This window comes from Manacus candei, unplaced genomic scaffold (assembly GCF_025592945.1).
Source record: "Manacus candei isolate 608988 ecotype Guabito, Panama unplaced genomic scaffold, ASM2559294v1 h1tg000017l, whole genome shotgun sequence".
NCBI classification, from domain to species: domain Eukaryota; kingdom Metazoa; phylum Chordata; class Aves; order Passeriformes; family Pipridae; genus Manacus; species Manacus candei.
This window is the reverse complement of record NW_026138065.1, coordinates 32,264,250-32,289,235: the sequence shown is the minus strand read 5'-3', so window position 1 is coordinate 32,289,235 and position 24,986 is coordinate 32,264,250. Positions and strand designations below refer to the sequence as shown.

The 24,986-nt window shown below is 37.7% G+C and overlaps 1 protein-coding gene across 3 annotated transcripts in view; it reads left to right on the top strand.

The window, feature by feature from the left end:
- AFTPH (aftiphilin) overlaps positions 1-24,986 on the top strand; it is a 43,585-nt gene that overhangs the window by 13,586 nt on the left and 5,013 nt on the right. Inside the window, exons 3-9 of one of the 3 annotated variants that reach the window (XM_051783480.1) lie at positions 8,002-8,153; positions 8,642-8,768; positions 9,087-9,143; positions 10,598-10,720; positions 17,181-17,241; positions 18,897-18,980; positions 22,936-23,059. In XM_051783480.1, coding sequence (XP_051639440.1) covers positions 8,002-8,153; positions 8,642-8,768; positions 9,087-9,143; positions 10,598-10,720; positions 17,181-17,241; positions 18,897-18,980; positions 22,936-23,059 — 728 coding nt within the window. The remainder of the gene's footprint in view (positions 1-8,001; positions 8,154-8,641; positions 8,769-9,086; positions 9,144-10,597; positions 10,721-17,180; positions 17,242-18,896; positions 18,981-22,935; positions 23,060-24,986) is intronic. The other 2 variants (XM_051783481.1, XR_007903951.1) reach the window with 2 other exon arrangements.

Below are 24,986 nucleotides of genomic sequence, written 5' to 3'. Positions count from 1 at the left end.
CCCTCCCCAAGTCTGCCTTAACAAAAGATAAAAGTAGAGTTAAAACAGAAGTTCTTTGCTCAAGATCCAGATGAAATCATACAGTAGTTTGATTAGATTGTAAAGCAAATTTTAAGACTTAAATGGCTTTTTTTCATTCCCTCTCTTTACGCTGCAGTCGATTGTGACTGTTTGGATCCCCTGACAGTGAGGAAGTACAACTGTGACCATGTTTTACACAAAGAACCCAGAGAGGAAGTTGAGCTGGACATGTTTTCTCTGTTGCAAGTTTCCTTAGCCTTGCAATATGAGTTAGTTGCTACGTTTTTTTTTCCAGTTAACTCTTAAAGCAGTAGCTTCACATTTTTCAAAATGTACTTTGTATTCTGTAAGTGCCTTAAAGTTTTGGAAGGATCTATTAAAACTTTTTTATCTTAAAAAAATTCTTGTTTTAAGATTAAATAGTAATTCTGTTTTTAATCCATTGAACCACAGATTACTAATTTGCAGTTAGAAACACTGAGATTAACTAACAAGTCAACATGAGCCAGCAGACAGTCCCAGAGTATAGAACCTTAGTAAAATTAAACTCAGATTTTGATCAGCATCCTTGCTTTCATTTAAGATGATGTCACTGAGGTCAAAACACAGAATACAGCGTTTTAAAGTATTTACCAGTCTTCTGTTTGCCATGTTTTAAAGCTGAGTTCTGCAGCTGTTTGGATGCAAGAGCAGGAACACTTGCATGCAAAATAAATCTCATGAGGGGTAAAAGAGCAAAGTTTACTACTACCCTGGCTAAAGAAGGTTAGGGAGGAGGAGATCAGTGTATTGCTGGCAGATCTAACAAGCAATTGCTGTAGCAACCCAAAGGGAGCAGGCTGTGTCCAAGGGAGAAATACTGCATGTGTTGGACACTTGAGATAGATGTGAAAATCGAGATCTCAGCTTAGGCTAAGGGTGGACTGAGATCATTTACAAGATACTGTATACGCTTGACCTGTGATGGTGAGGCTGGGAGAGTCACTGTAATATGGTAGTGAAATAATTTTGAATGGTGTAGAAGAGAATGATCCTAATGGAATTCTTTACAAAGGCAGAAAATTGAAAAGGATACTTAGCATTGCTGTTTAAACGTGGAAATGGTGTATACAGCAATTTTCATCCATCCAGAACGCAGCATGAAAGCAAAGTTATTTATCAGTAGCTCAAGTCTCCTTTCCAAAGGCCTCTGTGTGTTTTCCTTTCAGTTTTCTTAATTTTTATATTCTGGATGTGGAGGTGGCAGCAAAATTTTGTGCTTTCTGAATGTGGTCTTGATTGTACAGTGTGTGTTGGGCAAACTGTTTTAAAGATTGTGGATTTGGTATACTCTTTAATTAAAAAATAGACTTTACTTCAATTCAAATATTTAATCCATTTTTTATTAGAAAATATCAAATATCAAAGACAACACTGAGGTGAGGTCACAGAAATGACCTTAAATAGTGACACGTAGTGGCAAAAAGATCACTATGCCTTTTTTTCATTGCCTTTGGTCTCAGGCTCTGAATCCTGCACAAAGTCTGCAGTGCAGGATTTGTAACATGCTGACCTTTTCTATTCAGTAGTGCTGTGTAGAGGGGAGGAGAGAAAGGGCTTGGTGTTTTCAGTTAAACCTGCTGAAAGAATTTGTGACCCCTTAGAAAAGGTTCCAGTGTCAAAGGCTAATGGACACAGATACACAGGCTATTAATTGAGCCCATATTAATGCTGCTGTATACCTTAATCCATTTCATGTCTGCAGCTGAAAATGTGTAGTGCTTGGTTTTGGTTGAGCTGCAGTTTGCTTTAGACAGAGATGTGCCTTTGTGTTCACTATCAGGAAGATTTAGGATGTGTCTGTGGGTGAACTGGCTGACTTAACAAGTCCCTGCACTGTACCACAGGCATTAGTCCCTTTTAAGTGATCACATTGCAAACTACTAAGTTATGTTTATAAGGGATAGAGGGCTTGTAGCACTGCTTTGTCCAAGAGATAGTGCTGAACATTAGTCAGCTGAGGGGGTTACTCTGCTGCATTAAGAATATATATATATATAGGGCTTGAGCAGTGAAGCACAAGAGCAGTTATAATCCATGGTGATCGTGTGGGTGGGGAATACGGCTGTGCCTGGCTGTGTTCAAGGAGCACAGGCATCTCTGGAGGAAGAAGAGCCAAACAATGGCTCGGTTGAGAGGCCAAAAGTCTTTACCTGATTTAGCCGAGAGTTAAGGAATCCTGGAAAGGGATAAAGGAAAATGTGAACAGTCCTCCAAGTGGGCTTTAAGGTTCTCCACTGATTAGAGAGCCTGTGCTCACAGGCTCTGCCTCTTCAGATTAATCAGTGTGGGCGATGCACAGTTACTGAGCCACGCACATGCAGCAAGACAAAGAAAACCCTGGATCGCTGTCACTTGGAGTGTACTTTGTCTTGGGCAGTGATCATCCTTTTGGGAAAAAGTAATTATGACCATAAAGACTTCAGCCCTCCCAGTTCACTAAGGTAAATTAAAGTAGTGTTGGCTAAATTATGTTCAGGCAGTTGGGTAGCAATTTACAGTGTAAATATATATTTCTGGAAAGGTTTGGGTTTCTTAAGTTTCTTAAGTATGTGCAGCTGAACAGCAGTAAAAATCAGACTATTAAAAGTAGCCCATAATTGCTGTTTTTCAGAACAGGCTGGCTAAGGGGACTCTTACAAAAGAAAACAGATTGAGAGGGGGTTTGTTTTAGCATTACTATTGTTTGTATATCACAGGACAAAATGATTCCCCATTTTGTAAACTTAAGTGTCATCTGCTGTACTTCCTCTCAGAGCCTGACTGAGAAGTTAGTGCAACACCAGTAGATAATAACAACATGGCAAACTGAAATGGTCAGTAAGTTTTATGTAGTCACAATAAATAACTGTTAAACTTCACTTTGCTGGCGTGGCAGGTGCAGGATTTGCTGCATTCTTCAACTGAGGGAGAATAAATGATCAATGCTTCCAGCAAAAAGGAGGGAGACAGCTTCATACTTCTACCCTGAACTTCCCTGTGCTTTACAACTCTCTTGTATCAATCAGTAAAGAGAGAACTCGTGTTCGTTTTTTCTCAAGCTACTAAATTTTCAGATTTGCTTTGCAGCTGATCTCAAAACTTTTATAGTTACTCTTTAAAAAGGGATTTGGGATATTTAGGACTGAGATTACCTTCTTTAAATTATTGTAAAAAACCCTGAATCTTCATTTCACATTGGGGAGGGTTTTTAGTTCTTGTGGCATCCTTTTCCTGGGTTGCAAATCTCAGTTTAGGACAAGTATTTTAATTATGAATTTCCTCTGCTAAGAAAAATACCACAGTTCAATTTTTTGCATCTAAGAAATTTGTGGCACCACAAAATTTACCTGCTTTTCAAGTCAGGGTGGAGAAAAGCCATCACATTTAAGTCGTGAGAAGTTAAGTAGTGTTCTTTGTAAGCTTTGCTTGTCTTTTTTAGTCAGGAGTTTTTCTGCCTGCAGCTGTTCCCTCATTGCTTTTGAGGAGGTGTTCCCTTTGCTAGGCAGAGCCTGCACATCAGACAAAGAAATAAATTGTTGCTATGTGAAAGGGAAATGGATTCATAGTTTAAGTAGTCCATAAACCCTTTCAAAGAAAAAACTGCCCCCATGTAACTAAGAAATTAGTGATTTGTTTGTTTGCTTATTGTGTTCAGTTATCTGTTTTGCTTTGTTTAATGCTGAGTCCAGAAACTTTTGAGACCCACTGAAGCTAATTGGTGTGTTCCTCATGGTGAGTTTTTCAGCTCCCTTGAGTTATGTGTGGTCATGTTGTCTAACTTTTTTAAAAAAATCCCCAAACCCTCTCAAAAAACCCCAGTAAAAACCAAACAAACAACCCCAAGACACCCAACTCCCCCACACACATATGGTGAAGGTACAGGAGTATGTAGCAAGTTAGTTCCTCACAGGCAAATGTGCTGCTGGAAAATAGGGTTTGGTTGTTAAAAAACCCAGCAAAGGGAGTTTCTTGTTTCACCACTACTTTATCTTGTTAAAATGGTCATAAATACCTGTGCTAGACATTGCAGAGCAGTGGATTCACAATTTAAAATAAATAAAATCTTTCTGGTTATTCAGTTTCTTTTCTTGGCCTCTGGCCCATGAGCTTTGTTCTATCGTTTTTTAAGTCTTCACTCAGCTTCTGAGTTCTAACTAGAAGCCAATGATGTCCATATGAACTTTATTCCTTTCCTAAATTATGCATTTAGCATCTTGGATCCTTTATATGCTCGTTACTGTCTCTTTTATGTTTCTCTTTTATTACATTTCATATAAGCTTGAATATCTGAATATGCTCCGTAATTTAACTGTTACACTGATTTCATTTCTTGGGTCTTCCAGTTTTGTGTTTGATAGATGGAAACAGCCCAGAGCTGGTGTTGCTTCCTCTGTGGCCTCATTTCCTGGCAGGAGGATAAGGAGGGCTGAAGGCATGCTCTGCTTTTGGCTCTTCCCTTCTTAAAACACCTCTGAAGGCTGCCAGAGCAGAGATGCTGTGAGCTGTAAGGGATTTCCTAAGGGGAAAAAAAAAAACATTGTGTTGAGAAGTGGGCTGTGCCCTCCAGTGAAAAGAGGGGAGGGAGGAAGGACAAAGTGCCACTCCACTCTTCATCTTCCATCAGGAAGAGGAGTTCACTGGATGAGCTCCCATGTCTGCTCTGCAGTTCATATGTGATTGGAGCCATGGAGAGAAGCAAGACTGGGTTTTTTCCTGCTCTTGTTCACAGATTCCCTGAAACTTCACTCAGAGAAGCTTTACAGCAGTCAGGTGGTGAAAACTGAAATCAGCTGTTTCTGTAGTGGGGCTCAAGTGTGTTGTCTTTATGGCAAGTTCTAATATTTGCCCTTTTCATAGCTCTGAAGAAAGGCAGTGACCTGTCACTTTGAGTTCATGTGGAGGAGGGTGGAGGGTTTGGTGTGCTGGGTGGTCAGTGCAGATTTGCTGTGTTGGAGGAATTCATCAATTCTACAGTCTTGTGGTGGAGAAGAAGAGAAAAATTCTATAAACCAAGACCTTTAGGTTTTCAGCTCTGAGGGCTGGATCTTGCCCCCTATATAATTGCCAAGGACATAAATTCTAATCCTGTGGTTGTTCTTATTTTAAAGTCTGTGATATTTTGATTGGTTCTGGTGGTGATTACCACATATTTAAAGAGTCTACCAAAAAACTTCTGTGCAGTCACAGAAACTGTGGGGCTTTGAATTTATCACTGTTTGGAGAATCACAGCTAATGTTTAATGGCAGCTCGAGCCTTTGTTCACATCTTCAGCAAGTCCCTTTAAGAATTATTCTTCTGAAGTGGTTGTGCAGAACACTTGGGTATCAAATGCTTTTAGTGACATGAAACGTGGATAAAAGTTCTCTTTTTCTGCTTTTTTTTTTTCCTGAAGACAGACATGACATTACTTCTGTCATACAAAGTAGTATTTTCTTAGTCTGATTTATACAAACAGTAGATTGAGGTTTGTAGGAGATGGACATTTACACTAGCTTTAAAACCTTGGTAATGCCCTTTATACCTGGAAGCTGTGGCCACAGGATTTCATTACCAATTAGGAGGACAAGTTCAGCTGCTTCCATTAATGACATTGGCACTGCCCAGAGATGTGTGTTTGTGCACTCATCCCTGTGTGCATTTGCACACACAGAATTAATTACTCTGGTTTGCTATGGAAACAGTTCTTTGTTGTATAGAAACAAGGGCTAAGCGTTTCTGGAAATGTAGAAAAGATGACAGCAAGTGTAAAGAATGCTATAGTTAAACTGTTCCTGAAATTTTAGCACCATTCTTAAGCTCAAATTTGAAACAGGGTGCTGACTGACATGCTGCTTGGTTCTTAGAGACTTTCTGTTCATTCTTTCATTATCTAAGGAGCATATTTTTGGTCACTACCATGTTCACAAATGTTAATCCTTTTCAAGAAATGAGATGCCGTGCTGTTTCCATGATCCAGTGCCTTTCAGCTGCCTTCTTCTTTTCCCTGGGGGTATATACTCTTGCTGTATTACAGAAATGAAGTAAGCATCACCTCTTGATTTAAGATAAGGCCAAGTGATATATTGTAGGCAAAGTTCAGTTTTAAAACTGGAGTATGCTTTTGTGTGCTGAAGCATTAGCCTAGAGTCTGGAATACTGTTTAGTTTTACTTCCAAAAATTTAAGTTAGTGTCTTAGTTCTGGTCAACAAACACAAAACAGCCTACAAGTATTGCAACTTACTGTATTGCCAGGATGATTGGCATTAAGAGACAATTAAAAGGAAAATTATATACTGTAGAACATGGCTCATTATAGTCAGAATATCCCAGTGAGGTACTGAAGAAGAAATTAAAAAAAAAAAAGTGGGGTGAGTCAGGTAAGCTCTGAATTCAGATCCATTGTGTGTTTTGACAGGATGCTTTGCAAATGACTGTACCTGCTGGCTGTCCCTGTTAGGAATTTCTTTCACAGGTAGTAAAGCTGAAGAGTTGATGTTCTAAGCCAATTCGTTTTCCTGCTTTTTGCAGTTAGTGGCTGAACAGAGAGAATAGTCTGGACAGACTCAGCTCCCAGTTCCCAACTCGTCTCCAGACTCTTATACAGAATCCAGATATTCTGATAACATGGTGTTTTCCTCTGTTATGTTTGCTGCTGTACATGGTCAGTGAGTTGCTTAATTGAGTCAAGAGACAAGGCAAATTTTCAGCTTAAAATTCAAATGAGAAATGTTGTTTAACTACTGGAATTGTGCCGCAGGTATTTTGGTGCATAAAGGTTTGTCTCAACTGCGCTGATTGGTCTGACTTCCTCCTACAGCCTTCTCTGAACTTCAAATCATTTCAACTGTAACAAAACCCCCTCCCTTTGGAGGTTTGTGTGTGTAAATTCAGCATTGTTGCTGGAATATGCTGTATCTCCACAGGAGGGCTCTGCTGGCATAGCTATAACAGCACTCACCGTGGGATGCCCCTGGGATTTCCGCCTACTCCGTTTCTTTTCCATTTCCCCAGTGGAAAAGCAGGTGTTGGAGCTGCTGGACGCTGCCCTGTGTGTGTGTGTTGCAGCAGAGCACTGGGGAAGTGTTTGCTGAGGAGCTCTAAACTGGAAAGATAGAAACGCTGCTCTTATTGCCAGGCTTGTGCCTCCCTTTTTTTAGCAAGAAAAGAGATTCAGGTGTTTGTGGTAAAAAATTAGTACATTAAAAAAGGCTTTAATTCCATTTTTATGAACCTACCTTGCAACTGGTGTTTTATTAAATATTAAGAGCTTGATGGTTACCTATTTTTAATGGGTTGAACTGGGGAAAAGAAATATATTCCCTATCAGTGTGAATATTCCCTATCAGTGAAATGTCATCCCTATCTGATGTCTGAGTCAGTTCCTAGACCTCTAAGAAGTTGAAATTCTGTCATTATGGAAATACAACAGAGAGAAGAGAGAAAAATGTAAAGGAGGAACTTAAAAAGAAGAAAGCATAGTATGCTTGTCAAAAAAAAAGGGGGGGGGGATTTTTTTGTTGTTTTTTTTGGGGGGGGGTTAGGAGTTCATTTGATTCCTTTTTATTTTTTGTACCAATTCCATCTGCCAAGGCCCAGTGCGTGCTGTGGAATTAAAATGCCTGGAAACCATTAGTACCAATATGTGCTGTTTATATTTCTGAGCCCTTGTCCTTACATGGTGTAATTCTTGTTGCACACATTTTCTACTAATTTATAACAGAGTGACTCTGGTAAGACCAGATCTGGATTCTTCTGTAAGAACTCACTTTGCAGAGGGTACGTTCCTCACTGTTTCTTTGTAGCTGAAAGCCTGTATTTGGTGCTTTAAAAGTCTTGTGGTCCTCTGACAGTTAATATTTTGTGGTAAGTGAAACCTTGTATTAGCTACGTATTGTTTTCCATCTTATTGTTATAATTTTGGACTTCTTATCTTTAAAACAGTTAACATAACTTGACAAATATTTTCTCTCTGATATAGACAACATTGCTAAGTCGCCTGGAACGAATATTTGAAGTCTGTTTTCCTTCCATGCCTATTCTTGAAATTGAAGAAGAAATAAGTTCCTTGAATCATTTGTTGGAGGCAGGTGAAAAGCAGATGACAACTGAGGAGACCTTAGCAAATACTGAGTAAGAACCTACAATGCAATGAACTTAAAATGAACTTAAACACGTAATTCAAACTCAGGTGTTTGCTTCAAGCATTGGAGAAGCTATTGAGCAAAAATTAGCTATCTATGAGAATGCTTGTTTTTAGTGACTACATATGCCAGGAGTATTTCACTTAGCAACTTAGCAGCATATCATCTTTTCAGTGATGCCTCTGAATTAATCAGAATACGTCTTATTAGTTACAGTTGCTATAAATTACTGTATTTATTTATGTGATGATGTAGTCTTAAGTAGGTTTTGGCCTGTCTGCTGTGGACACCATTTTCCAGTAAGAAGTCTGGACTGTGATAGAGTAAGAACACTGTGCAGTTCCCCTGGGTGTTGGGCTTGGGCATAAGTTTAATTGGAATATATAATAAGTCACTTACATTAAAACCTAGAATAAATATTCAAGGCTGCCAGGCTGCTTTTCCTGTTGATAACTTGACTTATGATGGGTTGTACAGGGAACTGATGGACGTGTGGACGGAGCTCCAGGATATCCATGATGCATATGGACTGAGATACCAGTGGGGTGGCTCCCACAGCAACAAAAAGCTTTTGTGCTCCCTGGGAATCGACACAAGAAATATTGTGAGTCTGTCAGTAAAATTGGCTTTTTAAATAACAAAGCTGCTTTAAATGTAGGATCAGGTGGAAGTCGTTTTGTATGAATGCTTGTCACCTAATTGCATGGCTGCACTCAATGTGGCTTTTCATGACAGACCATCTGACAACTTCTTGCAAGCCCTATTAATATTAAAAGTTATATTAGTTTTTAACCATTGTGTTATAATTAACATTGTATTTATTCTCTAATTCTAATCTTACTCATGTTATGTAACATTGAAAAACGTTTTCATCCCTGACACAGAAGCTCTTAAGTAAATTTTTTTGTTGTTGTTTTATCAGCTTTTTACAGGCAACAAGAAACAGCCTGTTATAGTACCCATGTATGCAGCAGGACTGGTAAGCTTTTTTTAGTGTTATTAGTCTTATTTTAGTGTTATTATGTTGTTATAGTTCCAACGACATTACATAATGAAATATATTAAATTACATTAAGCATCAAATGTGCTGAAAAATATTTTTGTAGGTACAGTTATGGCTTAAGCATCAGTAGAAATGCTAAAAACAATCATCAAATACATGATTTTCATTATGTGTGCAAGCAGATACTTGATTTTAGGTGAAAGAAGTACTTAGTTAAAACACTGAGAACAGTGGTTTTTTTCTTGAAGCGTGTGTATACATGTATATGCACATACAAACACACCTAAGCTTTTATATGATCATTCAGAAATGGAATATGAAAAAAGTTAGTTTTCTTTGGTATATATTCAGCTGATTTGATTTTGTGGAGTGAATTCCACAGTCAGTTTCTAGAGTTGTTTTCCGATGCATCAAGGTCAGCTCATGTACTTCTTTGGATGTAAACATGCTATTCTGATACAGATAGTTGAGACATCTCATAGCAATTGCTGTTTTCTTCCTGTTTGTGAGCAAAACTATGTTTGCAACACATGCAGTTATTTTTTGGAATGAATTGTTGATGCTGCTTAGTTATTTCCTAGATTTTTAATGTACTTGTGCACACGATAAGCTGGATAGCAGTGATGGTAGGAGTAAAGTGGTTTGCTGCTTTCTGTTGCCACACTGCTTCATGTGTTTCTCCACTTTCCAAAAGAATTGATTTAACTGGTGGGCAAACTCAAAGCTCCCTTTAACGTGGTGTAGAAACATTTGTGGGACAGCTGATCTTGGCAGCTGACTTCCAGAAATTGTTTTAAAAGGTGCTATTTGCAAATCCCATGGTTTTTTATTTGGGGGTTTCTCACTGTTCTGGGGCGGTTTGCCTGTTCCAGTGCAAAAAAAAAAGTGAGTTTAATTATTTTCTTAATACTTCTCAATGCATTTATTTTCATGTCAGTAATTATTGTTCTTGGTATCTTTCTGCAAACTAATAATTTGACTTGTTTCTTCTGAATTAATTCATTGTTGAACAAATGCACTTGTACGTTTGTGATGGGCCATTTGATATTTCTGGAATAGCCTACACACAATTGGGAGGAGAAGACATCACCTTATCAAGTAACTGTTTTCTCCAGCTTAAATTACATTACTGAAAGTTGAAAGCAAGCTCCAGCTGGACACTTGGGTTTTTGTTACTGGCTCGAAGATGTTTCTTAGCCCTAAGGACCCAGGATGACTATTCCCCCTGCTCTATCTGCTCATGCCCCTCTCAGTGAAAGTGTCCCAAAGATATGTGATTACCCCCAAGCCTTTAGTTGAGGGTAGTACTACTTAGTAGTGTGTTCTAGTTTTTTGCATCTGCAATTCTTGAAATATATATAAACGTGTGTGTGTCTGTGTGTGCATGTGAATTTTTTTTAATTTAGATATATATTTATTTATTTATTCAGGGTATGTTAGAACCTACCAAGGAACCTTTGAAACCAATATCTGCAGCAGAAAAAATAGCTTCAATAGGACAGACACCTCCTGTATCACCAGAGATGAACACATGTGCATCTGATCAGTTCCAGGTAAAAATGAGAGAAGGGTGAGGAGAGGAAAAGAAAGAATGAGGGAAACAATGGGATGTCTTGTCCTTCCTTTGTATTTAAAACATTTAGATAATGTGTTCAAAGACACCTGTATGTAAGAGGCAGGTGTTGCTTGTGTCAGATTGAAGTCCTGCTCTTGGATCTGCTTTTCATGTGTGACTGGAAGGGAGTCCTTATGATAAAACTGTAGCAGTTGGTGGCCAGCATGTCAGAGTCCTGATGATACTGTTGTACAGCAGTTTGCTTAAAAGGCAGTTAGTTACACAGATTTTAATGCAACATTAGACTCATCTGACCTCTGGCTAAGGTTCTTCATCTTTGCTCTTCCTGGAGCTTATTATTGAAGGTCCTTCTACCTATTGGTTAGCACTTGTTTTTGTGAATGATCCTATTTACATATGTACTGTTCATGTTTGTTTCCTTTTACCTTTTCTTACTTCTTCAGAGTAACATAAAAAGCAGCCCAGCTGCCTGGAAAGAGATTCTGGGTGTGGTCATACATGCCTGACTTTTTGATTTATGAATTCTGTTGGCCCTTTGTGCCAGATTTTGAATTTTTACCTCTTGAACAGAGTTGCTTTGCCAGCTTCTATCTTTGAAGTTCGATACAAAATGAATCCAGAGGAGTTTAGGAGTGAGCTTTTGAATGTCATGAATTCTGTGTGGTCACTGTTGTTCTGATGTAATGGTATTAGAAGACCACTTCAGTGCCATACATGTTGCAATGTGTGGCTCTCAACAAGCTAATGGGATATGCAGAAATATTTCACTTCCAGAGTCACTACCGTGATTCTTGGCACATATTCAGGGGCTCATCTGTGTCCCTCTTTAGTGCAGGTCTTGTTTGGTGTGCCCGGTGTCTTTAGTTACTTGCTATACCCGTGGTTTCTGATTGAAGGCATTCCAGAAGGAATTATTCTCATAGGTACTATACACTATACTGAGTATAGTGATTTTCTTGCATCCTTGCTCTGCTGTAGTGCAGAGCTCTAAGTGTGACATGCTTGTACCAGAGGAGAAGTTTTTTCATGGTGGAATTGCAGTCTGTCAGTGGGCTCAGAGCTGATGTTGTTTTATACAACAGTACACATTTGATGCTGTGTTATGTGCTGCCTCTCACATGTGGTGGAACTGGTCAGCTGAACTGGGTGTGAGAAAAGGTAACAATATTGATCACTGCAACCAGTCTGAGCTGAAGAAATCAGTTGTGTGGTTTCTACATATGAACAAAGCAGGAAAATGTCACTTTTTGCAGCATTCAAAGTACTCTTCTTTTACAGAGGGAAAAACATAAATTTAACCACACACTAAACAGTGAAAGAGCTGCAAGAGCCTGAAGTAGCAGCATCTCTGACAACTGCCATTTTCTCAGTTGCTTGGCAGTCATAATGCTGAAAATAAGAACCTCTACTTATCAAAATCTCTGTTCTTGTCTAATTATGAATTCCTGCTGCAGAATTTTCCATTACTTGTCACAGTTTGATTATCTTGTCTCATAGCTTGTTCTGACAAGGCTACCTCTGTTCAATAGCTGTAGTCCAGCTGAGAAGCTTCTGTGCTGTTTACACTGTTGACCTTAGGATTTTTTTGTTCTTTTTTCCGAAAAGACAAATATTAAAATAAGCTTTTGAGGAAGAGGTGGATTAGAGCTGTAACCATTAAGAAGGCTAAGGGGCCACAATTAAGTGATATTCAGAAAGTTGCAGGGCATGAACGATCAATTCACCTTGTTTCTTTCTTCATCTTATCTTCTCTCAATGTTTGGTGGCTTCTCTTTGCTTTGGGGAGAATCCAGCTTCACAACACATTGTGCAGGCTGCATTTTAGGAATAGTCCAGGTTGTAGTGGTAATAAGATGATGTGCCCAAACTTTGGTGAACATTTCATTAGGAACTGTGCTAAAACCATGGTTAAATATTCAGTGGAGATATAGGCAATTCTAGCGGACCCAGAAACTTCCTTTTCTAATTTAGGTGCAGCAACTTAAGTATCTTATAAGTGTACCTGGTTAATATGTAATTATTTAGTTAAAACTTAGAAATTCCTCCATTTTCAGAGAGCGATGATTGCATTCTTATATTCAGAAACTGCCGAATCTTGGCTTTCTTTTTGGAAGGAGAGGTTCTAGTTAGTAGGATCCTGTTCTTTCCTTAAGGAAGAGTTCTTCTCTGTTCAAAGCCTGGAATTTATGGGACTTGTACAGAGATCAGTGTCTGTGCATGTATGTGTTTGACTTTCTGCTGAGAGAATAAGACTTTGGAAGAAAGACTCTGATGATGCAAAGGTAGGAATAGAAAGAACAGTGGTAGAAACACAGAAATGCTTTCTAAATTTTATTGTTGCGGGCAAACAGAGGAAAGCATAAAGAGGTTTAAAATGGAGAACATTAGAAATAAAAAGAATGAGGCAAAAAGCAGCAAGTGAGCTGCAATACTTTTTCCTAGTTATGATATAAACTCTGTATGTTTTGCCCTCATTCCCTGCAGAGGGTCTCACTGAATTGGTTAGGCTGTGCAAATACAGTGGACAAATTTCTCTCTGAGCCATTTAAGCTGTAAGGACAAGGTTTTTGAAATCAGACTTCTCGCAAACGAGTTACTGACTGGTTTGTCATCACATTAGTTTGTTGCATAAAGATGATTTTTTGTAGACTCATTCTGGTTTATATTTGAAGGTAGCATCTAAATTCTTCTTTGATCTGTTGTTTATCTTGACAATTGAGGGATTTATTTCTCTGTTCCTCTGTGCTCATAACTGTAAGGCAGTAAACAGAATATGAAATAATCCCCTGATTACTGTTGCCTTGATCTAAGCATATCTCAAAGACTTTGCAGGGCTCAAGTAAAAGGCTCTGTCAAGGCACATCAGGTGTAGGAAGGAGTGGCTGCTGGAATAGGCACCCTGTGATTGTGAGACCTGAGACTGGTGTCCTTCACTTCTTTTTTTAATACAGCTCCAGTGTGCTTCTACACCACAGCCAAGTCCTCAGGCAGTGCAATTAAAATATATTCCAGTGTTTGTTAAAGAGGTTGCTGTCTGGACTTAATGGCGACTGCTTTCTCTTGATTTGATACTCTCTTCTGGTTAACATTGTTTTAGAGTTTACTTACCTGCTTCTCTTTGGATTTCTTGAAAAAAGCTGTCCAGATATTTCTGCTCTTTTGCTGTTGCTTCAAGGCATCTTCTTCTCTCTATTTAGGACTGTTTCCTTGGTAGAGTTACCTGCCTAGTTTTGCATAGTAAGTTCTATATTGAATGGAAATCTGCAGTGACCCAGACCTTTCTAGAAGAACATGGCCAGTGATTCTTTTCTGCAGGTGTCCATTACAGCACATCCACTTGCATGTAAGGCACTGAATTAGGGATCAGGTTCTAATAGAAATATGTATATTACACTTGCCGGCTATTAGGGACTGAACCTTAATTAAACCCCGTGGGGTGACAGTCTTTAAAAACACTTTTAATTACATAAGAGACCATCAGGACTTCTAACAATGACAGATGCAAACTACCATATTGTTGGCCACCAGCCAAAGGCTCCATCAGGAACTGCTCTCCAGTTCTACATGTGAGAAAGATCCAAGAGTACGTGTAGCTTTGACAGAGTAAGAGAGGAAGATTTGCAGGTAAGAGATATTACAGAACTTGCTATTCTATCAGATGTGGCAGTTGATTAAGGGGGTTGTCTGAAAAGAGCAGTTTTCAGAACTGATGTACTTTTGCCAATGAATGCACACAATGAAATGTATGAATTACTTCTATGTAAACCTTTTTTTGGAATGTTTATGACGCTCATTTGTGGGATCCATCTAAATATTGACATTATATTTGTATTACAAGCCCTTTTATTTCTTTCCACCAGCTTTAAGACAGCAAAATGCTCTTTTTTTTTCCTTTGTTTAATTTTCCTTGGGTAATTATTGGCACAGACACAAACATTTACATTTTACTCGTTTGGATTATAAAAGCTCTTACATAATGCATTCTAAAATTACTGTGTGAAAACATCTCTCACTTTTATCAAAGTGAACTATGGTGCAGTAAAACCAGCAGGCATTTTAATTTTCTCTTTCTTACTTCCTTGACATTCAGAGTAGTGTTCTGACAGCTGAGTGTGCTTTTTCATTTCTGTACCATGTCCTGTAATCTAAGATGGAGGCCTTGAGGAGTAAAAGCAGTTTGCCCCATTTCTCAGTATTCTCCTAGATTGGGCACTTTTCCTTAAAGCATGTTATTAAAATAATAGTTGTAAATGCAGTAGTCTAGCAACCTCACAATCTCTGAAAGGCAAAACATTATATTCCCATTTGCAGGGTATGTTTCCATTGTCTGAGATTTCAATGCCGTGTTCAGGTGTCCCAGTGTAGTTAGTTTTCTTAGGGCTGAGGTCACTAGAAACAGAAAACTTTCTGTTTAATTTGCTTTTTCCTCTGCCTTCTCCTTTCACTTTTTTTGCTGTTATATAGACTAGGGCTTGCCAGCATCCTGTATGGGTGGGGTCTGCTTTACTTACCCCCTCTTTTGCGAAGTGGTTGAAGTCAGCAGAATGGTCTCACCCCACAGAGCAACTAATATACTTAGAATACTCTTACTGGTTTAGAGTCAGATTCTTTTTTTTTCCCATTTTAGGAAGAATTCGTCACATCCTTTGTCCTTTCCTTGACAAATCTGAGAATCGAGTCATCATTAAAGGCAAAAGCTTAGCCAGTCATTGGTACCACTTTTTCCATGCAGTTCTGTCACAGTCATCAGTCCTGACTCAGGCTTTTGTCACAAAATGTAGTAGGTGTTTTCCTCAGTAAGTGGGAGTTGGTAGGAAGCCACTTTGTTTCAATTTGACTTCATTTTGCTCAGGGCAGAAAGCTACTAAATTGTCATAGTATCTTTTTTTTTTTTCCCCCCACAAACTCCTTTTAAGGTTAATATATTTTAGATGTGACAAAGTTTAAACAAGCTACTGATGATAGTGATTATTACTTCATCAGGTGTAGCTTCCACACTGCTAACATTGTATCTACATGCAAATCATTTCAATGCCAGTAATTTCATTACCAAAGCAAAGTAAAAAGTGTAGGATCAGCTCCTTAAGCTCCGTGCAGTGAATACTGCTCAAGCTGTGCTCAGTACTGGAAATATTTTCAAGACATTGGGTAGGAAAGATTTTTCCAGGCAAGACATTTAGTACAAGTACATACAGAAATCTCCAGCTCCCTTTGTTTTTATTTCTGTAAACCTCTATCACTGAGGAAAAGCCTTTTACAGTGAGCTTAATTGTACATTAGTGAATCTGCGTTTTTCTTCAACATTAGATGGTTGGAAGTTTTAAAAATAAAATAAAATAAAAAATTTTAAAAAATCAAGTCTGACTTTCTACAAAAGCGAAGAGAAGGTGTGGCTCAGCCACTGGAAGCTGGACAAGTACCTGATGCATTTTGAGTAATATTGCTGAGAACTTCTGTTGCTTTTCTTCCATACTGTCATTGTTTTGTTAGAAGTTGAGGGAACATCCTTTCCCAGTGCTTCCTGACAGTTGACTTCATTGTCAGGGGACAGAGCAGAGGTATAATACACAGAGGTAGAAAAGATGAACTTATTTCAGACAGTTCTGATGCTGTCCCATCAGTTCATGTCCTGAGAATACAGGAGGACAGCACTCGCAATTTACACTGCACCTGAACACACCTTCCCAGTAGAGCATGTTCCCTGCTGCTTCTTGTGTCCAAAAGACTTAACAAGAGGAAAGGAAAAGGCAAAGATGGGCTCCCAGAAGGAGTCAGTGTTTCCATGCTCCTCTTGTTCAAGCATTGATACTAATGGTTTGTACATAGACCAGGATGAGTTAATTGTAAAGGGGTAATAAGTCACAGGACTTTTATTTTTGAAGGGGGTGGAGTGGAGAGGGTGTTGAGTTTGTCCCTCACATGTAGGGGTTATGTCTCTTGAAAGCAAAGCAAACCAAAGCAAAAAGAACCATGGGCTTATTGATGGTAAATAATATATATAGTCAGAACAAAGCATGGATGTACAGACAGCTTTCACTATTCTACATTTGCCCTGTAATTGTGTATACATACCTTTTTATGCTAAGTGCCTCATCTTCCATGAAAGTAATAGTAGTTTAACTTTCAACTGTGCCTTAAGGTTTGTTATTCAATTCATGTGTTTTAGTTAATTTGCAAATCCTGTTTGAGTTAGAAGTTACCTAATCTGTACTGTTCAGAATTTAATGAGACTTCCTGTGGTAGAACAATTCTACTTTGAATCTTTAGTGCATGTAATGAAAACACACGCCTCCCAAAAGCTGGGGCTTGATCATCTAGTTGTCTTTTTTTTTTTTTTTTTTAGTGTTTAGATGCTAAAGAATCTGTTGTTTGAACTGCTTTGCATTGTTGTAACCTGAACTGACTATAAAATCTGATTTCTGACTTTTCAACTCTAGGAATCTCTACCACCTGTCCAGTTTGACTGGAGTAGCAGTGGCCTTACTAACCCTTTAGATGGTACGTCTCTCCGTAGAGCCTCTAGCACCAGAGCTAGAGATAAGAAAGCTACAAAGTTCAGACAAACATCTATCTGCTGATTATTTTTTTTTAAATATATACACACACACACATATATATATATAAAAAAATATATATAATATTTATTTCTTACTCCTAACTTTGGAAATTCAGGCTTTCTTTCTGATTAACAGTGCCCCTATGTGAAGTATTATGTAGTCTGAAAAACACTAAGTTAAGTATTATTTTAGATTCCTTCCATATGCTAGTGACACAGTGGCAATATTAACACTTCATTATGTATAACTGGAGATTATAATGAAACTCTGAACAAATGAGCATTTTACATTGAGGAGTTTTACTTCTTGAAGGTATTTTTCACCAGTCAGCTATCTCTTTAGACATCCTTTGAATGACAAACTTGTGTATAGTGGCTACTTCAAAGCACAATATTTTAACCACGAACTGTTTGCAAAATATACACTTCTTGAGCTGAAAGTTTTCAGATTTAAAGATAATTTTATATTTCAAAAATGTGACTTCATCCATTATCACTTTTGCTTACACTGAAGAGCTACTTATAGCTGATATATTAAAGAGGTAGCTACAAACTTATTTGTATCTGTAAATGTATATAGTTATCACATAAAAGACCCTTCACATGTGTCTATTTTAATAGCAAAGTGAGTTGTGCCACTGCCTCCAGTGTCAGAAACGTAAGTGCACGCAAAGGAAATAAAACAAGTTTTAGAAACTTGTTTGACTGACAGAACCTATAAAGAAACTGATACCGTTACGAGGAGCCTGCTGACAGCAACTAATTCATGACACACAGGTCTTTCAAAGGCAGGCTCAGATAAACAGCATCTCTCACTGCACTGGTGTTGCCACAGAACATGTGGGATGTAAGAGTTTGGATAGCAATATCACGGTGCTGAAGGAAAGCCTGGATGGACCCTTTTGCTGTTGTCTGGTGTCTTATTACTTCAGTCAATCATCATGCTTTCTTTTTAACAAACAACTTTAAAATGTATCTTGGTTTGATTTCTGTTTTAGTACTAAAGGGGAACAGTATAATTTACCAGTGAGGAACTGGACGTAAGAGTGCCATTTGTTACCCAGTGGTCACACTGCTTCAAGATAATGATAATTAATAGCTTAAAGCTGCTAAATAAAATTTTAAAGTGTTTTTTTTTTCTTTTTGTTTTTTTTGCTATTTAAAGATCTGCTAAGTCTTCCTGATGAAAGAATGGCTTTCAATTTCAGTGAGGGGAGAAAAACCCCCACTGTGTTTTAACTATCAATTGACCTATATATTGTTTCCCTTTAACTGATCACATCTTTCTCTCTGGGTCGTGCTGGTTCTCTTTCATTTTTAGATCGAAATAAATACTTCTATTTTAAAGTTACTAGTGTTGATTTCCTTGCTGCAATGTACATGAGGAAACGTGCACTGAATTAAGTTGTTAACATTCTAGAAGGTACAAACTAATACTGTAAGCATTGTTTTCATGTCGATTTTTTTTAAATTGCGTACTGAGTACTAATTATAACTTGCATGTTCAAGTGTGTGTCTTACCCCTTTTTACACATAAACCCCTCCCTTGGCTTACCTTCTATATGGCTGCCTACCAACACGGTCACTGAATTTCAAGCTAGTGGAGGTTCCACTCTTCTGAACCTTGATTTCTTTGGGCCCGTGGATGACAGTAGCTCTAGCAGCACCACCACAATCCCAGGTCAGCAGAGTGTCAAAACCACAACTGTAAGAATATAATGACTTACTAAAAGCATGAGCACATCACTTGACTTTCCTACAAACAAGGAGAAATTTTGTGGCGTTTCTCTAAAATGTCTTTCTACTGCATTTTTTTCCTTTAATCTGTGTTCTGTTTTCTGGTGTTTTGTGTCGAGTACGAAGTATTTAAAAGGTACTGTCAGCTCTGTGTTTGTCACCTGCTGAAGGAATGAATGGCTTTTATGCTCTTGCAAATAACATGTTAAAACACTTGGTTCAAATGAGAAATCCTGGAAGTTAACTCTTCTAAGCACTTAAAGGAAATTTGAAAAATGGGGTAGATGTGACAATTCCTAAAATATGAGCCTTGCTCTCTCCTCTAAATAAGTACCTCCAAATTGTAGGATTATGGTGTTGTTTGGAAGCTGTGTGTGAATATAAATTTACAGAGCTTGATATATCACAGCCCTGCTGGGGTTTGCTGCTATAAATTTTTTCTTTGCGTAAACTACTAATATTAATGATAAAGTGAAAAAAGTGTTTTAACAGCATTTATAATAGAAAAAATATATAAGTTGCATGTTTGTGGGACATTAGAAGTTCATGAATGTTAATTGTAAAGCCAAAGTGCTTTATCAGCAACTTACTCCCTTTAAAAAGGAGATGAAAAATACCACTCTCTCATTGAGTAATGCGTGAAAGTAATTGAGTTCATTTATCACATGATTTTGACATTCTCTGAGTATTTTGCACGAGCCTGTGAAAAAGCTACACTTTGAATAAATTTCTGCAGGAGTTTAAGGGAACGCTTTGGGGATTTATTCCAGTGCACAGGTTAAGTTGATAAGGCAGGTACTCTTTCAATGCAGTGCCTGAAGTCATAATATCAGTTCCTTCATAGGAAGGATATTTTTCCTCTTAGTGATTTTAATTTTTTAAAATCAGTTCTTAAGATGTTTGGAGTTCTCTCACATTTCAAATAAGTAATTATAATTGTTATTGTATTTTTTGGATTTAGAAACACAGGTTTTTAATTTTGAAATCTGATTGCTGAAGACAATTTTGTGGCATGGCAATCTAAATGTCTTTTTATTCCACCCTTGAGAAAGGTCATTATGAGATGCAAAATGGCAGGTTTGTCATGGAAGTGATAGGTAGTAAAGTCAAGGAGTATAGTCTTACAGATTCTTTGTGTGTGCAAGTCCACTGACACAAGTCACCAGTGCCCAGTACATGTAGTTGGTTACATGTATTATTGCTTGTGCAGGTGGTGTGCACACTGGAAGGGATTACTGGAGGAATACTGTTAGCCCTTTTATTGCATTTTATTTTTTATGTTGTTTTTTCACCAAGTTACAGGTATTATCACCTTCCCTGTTATGCCCTATAGTGCATAATTTTTTTTGTGTGTTTGGTTGTTTTTTTGTTTTGGTTTTTCTTTCCTCCTGACTTGTTTCTGGGAAAGTCATTTGTTTCATGGCTTGCAGCTCGTGTGTTTGTGTGTGTGTTTAGGAGCTTTGTGTGGGGTTTGGTTGGCTAACTTTCCTTCAATATCTCATTAAGGTTTTGCAGTGCTTTCCTTAAATATTCTCTCATCATTTAAATAAAATGGAGAATATGCAACTCTTAAAAAAAAAATAATTGAAAGACAAATTGCTAGATCTTTTGGCTTAAAGAAGAAACTTTTATCAGTAGTAGAAGTTTATTCTTTCTTTGGAGACCTTAGTTTTACTTGCTATAGATCAACACTGGATTCTTCTCAGTCCGATTTCATCAGTAATCAAAATAACTTTTTAATAAAAATTTGCATTCTGCATCATGAACAGGGAGTTACTCATTTCTACTATGTTCCCACAATTCAGTGTATTGTTTTATTTTTCATGTTAATAGTTTAACATAAATGTAGCTGAGTAAGAGGTGCCTAAAGAACAGTAAATTGAGCAGTGACATCTCCATACAGCGAAAATTAATTCATTTTCATATGTAATGACTGTAAATGGGAATATCTAAATGATGTAACTTATTAGGTTGCATTTAATGTTTGTTGCAGAGTTGCATGTCAAAGGGCTCCTCGTTTCAATTAGCTTTCCAATTTGTACCTTAATGGGATTTCGCAGGCTTCTGCAAGTCAAAGTGTATTTCTTCAAGGCTTCCTCTCCCTGATTGAAAATGGATATTTTGTGGAATATTTGGGCTTTTTCCTATTTCCAAGTTCTGTAAACATCTGACAGTACTAAAAGTCTCGGTATGCTGGTCTCAGGACAGTACATATTTTAATATTTTGTATGGAACTGGATGAAATTAACTTTGAAAATCCAGACTTTGAAAAAATGTATGTTGAAAGGACAGCTGATTAATTTCTAATCAATTCATGTTATATGGAACAAATCTTCTCCCCACCTCCTGCAGCTTAACCAGACGATTTTCGTAATTTTACATTTTGGTCAGCTTAGTTTCCTTACAATAAAAGATGAATTAACTTGTGTCCAAAGGGCAAAGGGTCAAGACACTGCTTGGGGAGAGCTCATGCAAAGCAGGCTTGAGGATGATTAACCTCATCTGTTAGCACATGCAATGCTGCAGTTACTGGTGGTAAAGGCAGGGTAATAAGCACAGGCATTTATTTATTTAGTAATCTTTGGATGTGTCAGGAATTCTTGTAGAAGCATCCTGATCCTGGGAAGTAATCTGGATACAATCATCAACACACGTTAGTAAATGCTGGTTTTACATTAGGGAGCTACAGGGGACCATCAGGTCCCAGTGTTTGCAATGTTTGTTCTGCAGTAAGATGAAATACTTTTGTGCTGTCCAAACCAACTGGTACAAGTGTGACACTTGTTTAGGACACAGGTGTCTCTAAAAATCAGACTGCTCATGTACAAAAATTCTATGCAGTTTTTGAAAAATACTTACAATTGCGAATGGCACATATACACGCTTCACTGAAACCCATGAAACATAAAATATCTGAAATTGTAACTAGGGGAATATCACCAATTTAAAATGCTTCTGAGCAACAACATTTTTTGTCTTTCCTCTTGATTTATTTTGATAATTCTAATTTCTAGAGGTGTTTTTTTTTAAGAAATAATATATAATATGTGGAAATTCTAGATCTACTTCCTACTGAGATGTGATGCTTGATACTAAACAGGTAGAATTTAACTCATACATATGTATTTTTTTTAATATTTTTTTCCATTGTTTGCAGTGTTCTCAGAATGACCTCTGTGATAAAATTTGAAATCCATTCCCAACATATGTGATGTGAAAATTCAACATCTGACTTAAGATACCTGAAACTAAGAACTCAAGGCTGAAACATCCAGATACTTAATGCTTTAGGAATACTTGAAAGATGAAAAGAGAGCAGAGAGTAAAAGTCTTGGTAGTACTATACATATTAGTGTATAACTTTTTTAATGCCATTCCACTTCTGTGTTTCATAAAAACTGCTTTTCCTCACTTCAAATTTCAACACAACCCCTGGTGAAAAGCAAGATACTAAATGCACTCTAATGCATGCCAGTGTTGCTTGTAATCTCTTGGTGAAGAGTTGGTCCCTGTTAACATGCAGTGTTCTTTTAACAGAGGCAGTTGAGTTGAAGTAATTGAAACAATCCATTTTGACACAGCTGACACTTTTAACAGAGGTTTCACACTCAAAAGTAAATCAAATTGGTTTTGTTTACTCAAAGACTGAGACCTTGTATGCCAGACTTGATCCAAGGTGTGTCTGTTTTGTAGTACAACTAAAAAAACTGCTGAAAAAGGATGGGGAGAAAGGATGATGCTTCAGAAACACAAACATGTTCTGTCACGTTCTTTTCATGTATCTTGAAATTATAAATGATTCAGATGTTTACAGAAAACAGTCTCTAGCAAGTTGGTCTGTGACTAATTATGACTATACTTGCCTCCAACCATCACTGATTATTATTTTATACTATAAGGTGTGGATCCTGAGTTGTATGAATTGACAACCTCAAAACTGGAAACTTCCAATGCAAGCAACAGAGTGACTGATGCGTTTGCAAGACTCATGTCCACAGTGGAGAAGGCAAGCACGTCCACAAGGTAAATAGTCTTCCCTGCACATTTTTTTTTCTGTTTCTAAGGGTGGTGTGAAATGTGAGGTGTGAACATGTGTGCTGGTTTAGGGCAGAAGTTCCTGAATTATCAAAAGCCTTAAATTTAATAATTAAATTTTAAATCTGAAATTCACCGTACTGCAGTTCATATTTCAAATTATCGTAGAACTCCAAAGTGGGGAAATAGTTCATGAGCTGAAAGAAAAAGATCACCTGGACATAAGTTGAAAAGCTGGAGCCAAAGGCTGAACTGGAGGAAGTGACTTTGTGAACACCAGAGCTGGTTTCTAAGAGTGGCAGGGTAAACTGAACCACACAGTTCAGAGCCTGAGGATTGTGACAGAAGACTCTCCTTGGACCTCTGTGTAAATTATAAATATGGAATGTTCCACAAGTAAAATGATAAAACGGGCTGATAGTTATAACTATATTTGTCCCTTCACAAATATTTCTAGCACCTGTCAAAACTTCAGTGACCAAACATGAGTTTAATTTCGATGTTGCAGGTTAAGGAATGAGTGTGTAGTTGATTTAGGATGTCCTTTCTGCTTCCAGGAGCACATGTGAAGTACTTTTGTGCTTTTTCTAGGTAGAATCTCTATAGAAAGTCTTCAGGTGTCAAATGTCTTTCATGAAGTCTAGCCAGTTGAAGGGGTACAGAATAGTCTCTCCACTTATAAGCTTGTATTCTTGGGGTTTGATTTTTTTAATGTATGTCTTAGCACATCCTGAACTGTCTTAACATATAATTAGTGTCTGTGCCCATTAAAAGAATCACTGAGGGATTCTCACCAAAGTAAAATATTGGTGTTTTGGAAGTGTGTGCCTCAACATGCAACAAATAGATAGTAACATACCCTCACTTGTAAGTGAACTTTAGGGTTTATTCAGCACTCTGAAACTAGATGTGTTCTCATGCAGCAGAGCACTTAGGAGGAGGCACAGGAATGGTGGGACAGAGCTGGCTTGCTTAAAATTATTAAAACTCTAATTTTTAAGTGCTCTTTTAGAAGACGTTCTTTCACTGAGAAAACTGTCTTGCTGGTTTTCCTGCAGTGATGATTCTGAAAGTGAACATGGAATAAAAAAGATCAACAAGCCATGAAATTTCCAGGGAGAACCAGTAGAGGGAACTCCCCACTTCAGTGCTGGTTTTTGGGTCTTAGCTTTTGGATTGCCTCTTTTTCTATTCATGGAGCACATATACTCTTCCTGAGGTTACACTAATGGAAAAGTTTGACTTTCATGAATTAGAAAACTTAGTTACATTGAAATACTTTTGTGTTATATTCTAAGCCTGATTTTAAAGTAACTGCAGTAGGAATGCAAACTCCAAATGTATCCTTCTTTTATTTCAACTCATAGTTTTGTACCTGCCTGCTTGCCTGAAGATGTCTTAGCTTACTTTTTCCTTACAAAGCAACAGGGAAGTCTGCTTTGCTTAAATGAATGTTGACCCTCATTTTTCTATATTGTTGGTTTTTTTATATGAGGGGTTGGGTGTTTTTTTGTTTTTTTTTTTCCCAGAGCTTCCACAATACACTTGAAAGCTCTTACTTGTGCACTTAAAGCTCTTTATCCAGATGTCAGAGTTCTTTCCCTGTTCTGGAGAGCATTGCTTACCAGTAGGAAGAGGTACTGGATCTATGGTATAGCAATATGTCAGGCAGTAGAGAGAGGCAGGGGACCTCAGACTTGGAGATTAAGTTCAGACACACACAAGGATTAGCTGTTTTAAAGAAGTTGTTTCAGTGTGTGATACATTTTGTATATTTTTGTCAACTCTAAATTTAAGAAAAAAAAATGCTCTTTTCTTTCTTGATTTCGTGCTCTCCAAAAGAAAAGCAGTCTGTTTTTCCAAGCTAGAAACCTTCAGAGAAATAAGGTCTTATCTCAGCAGTATGCCAAAATGT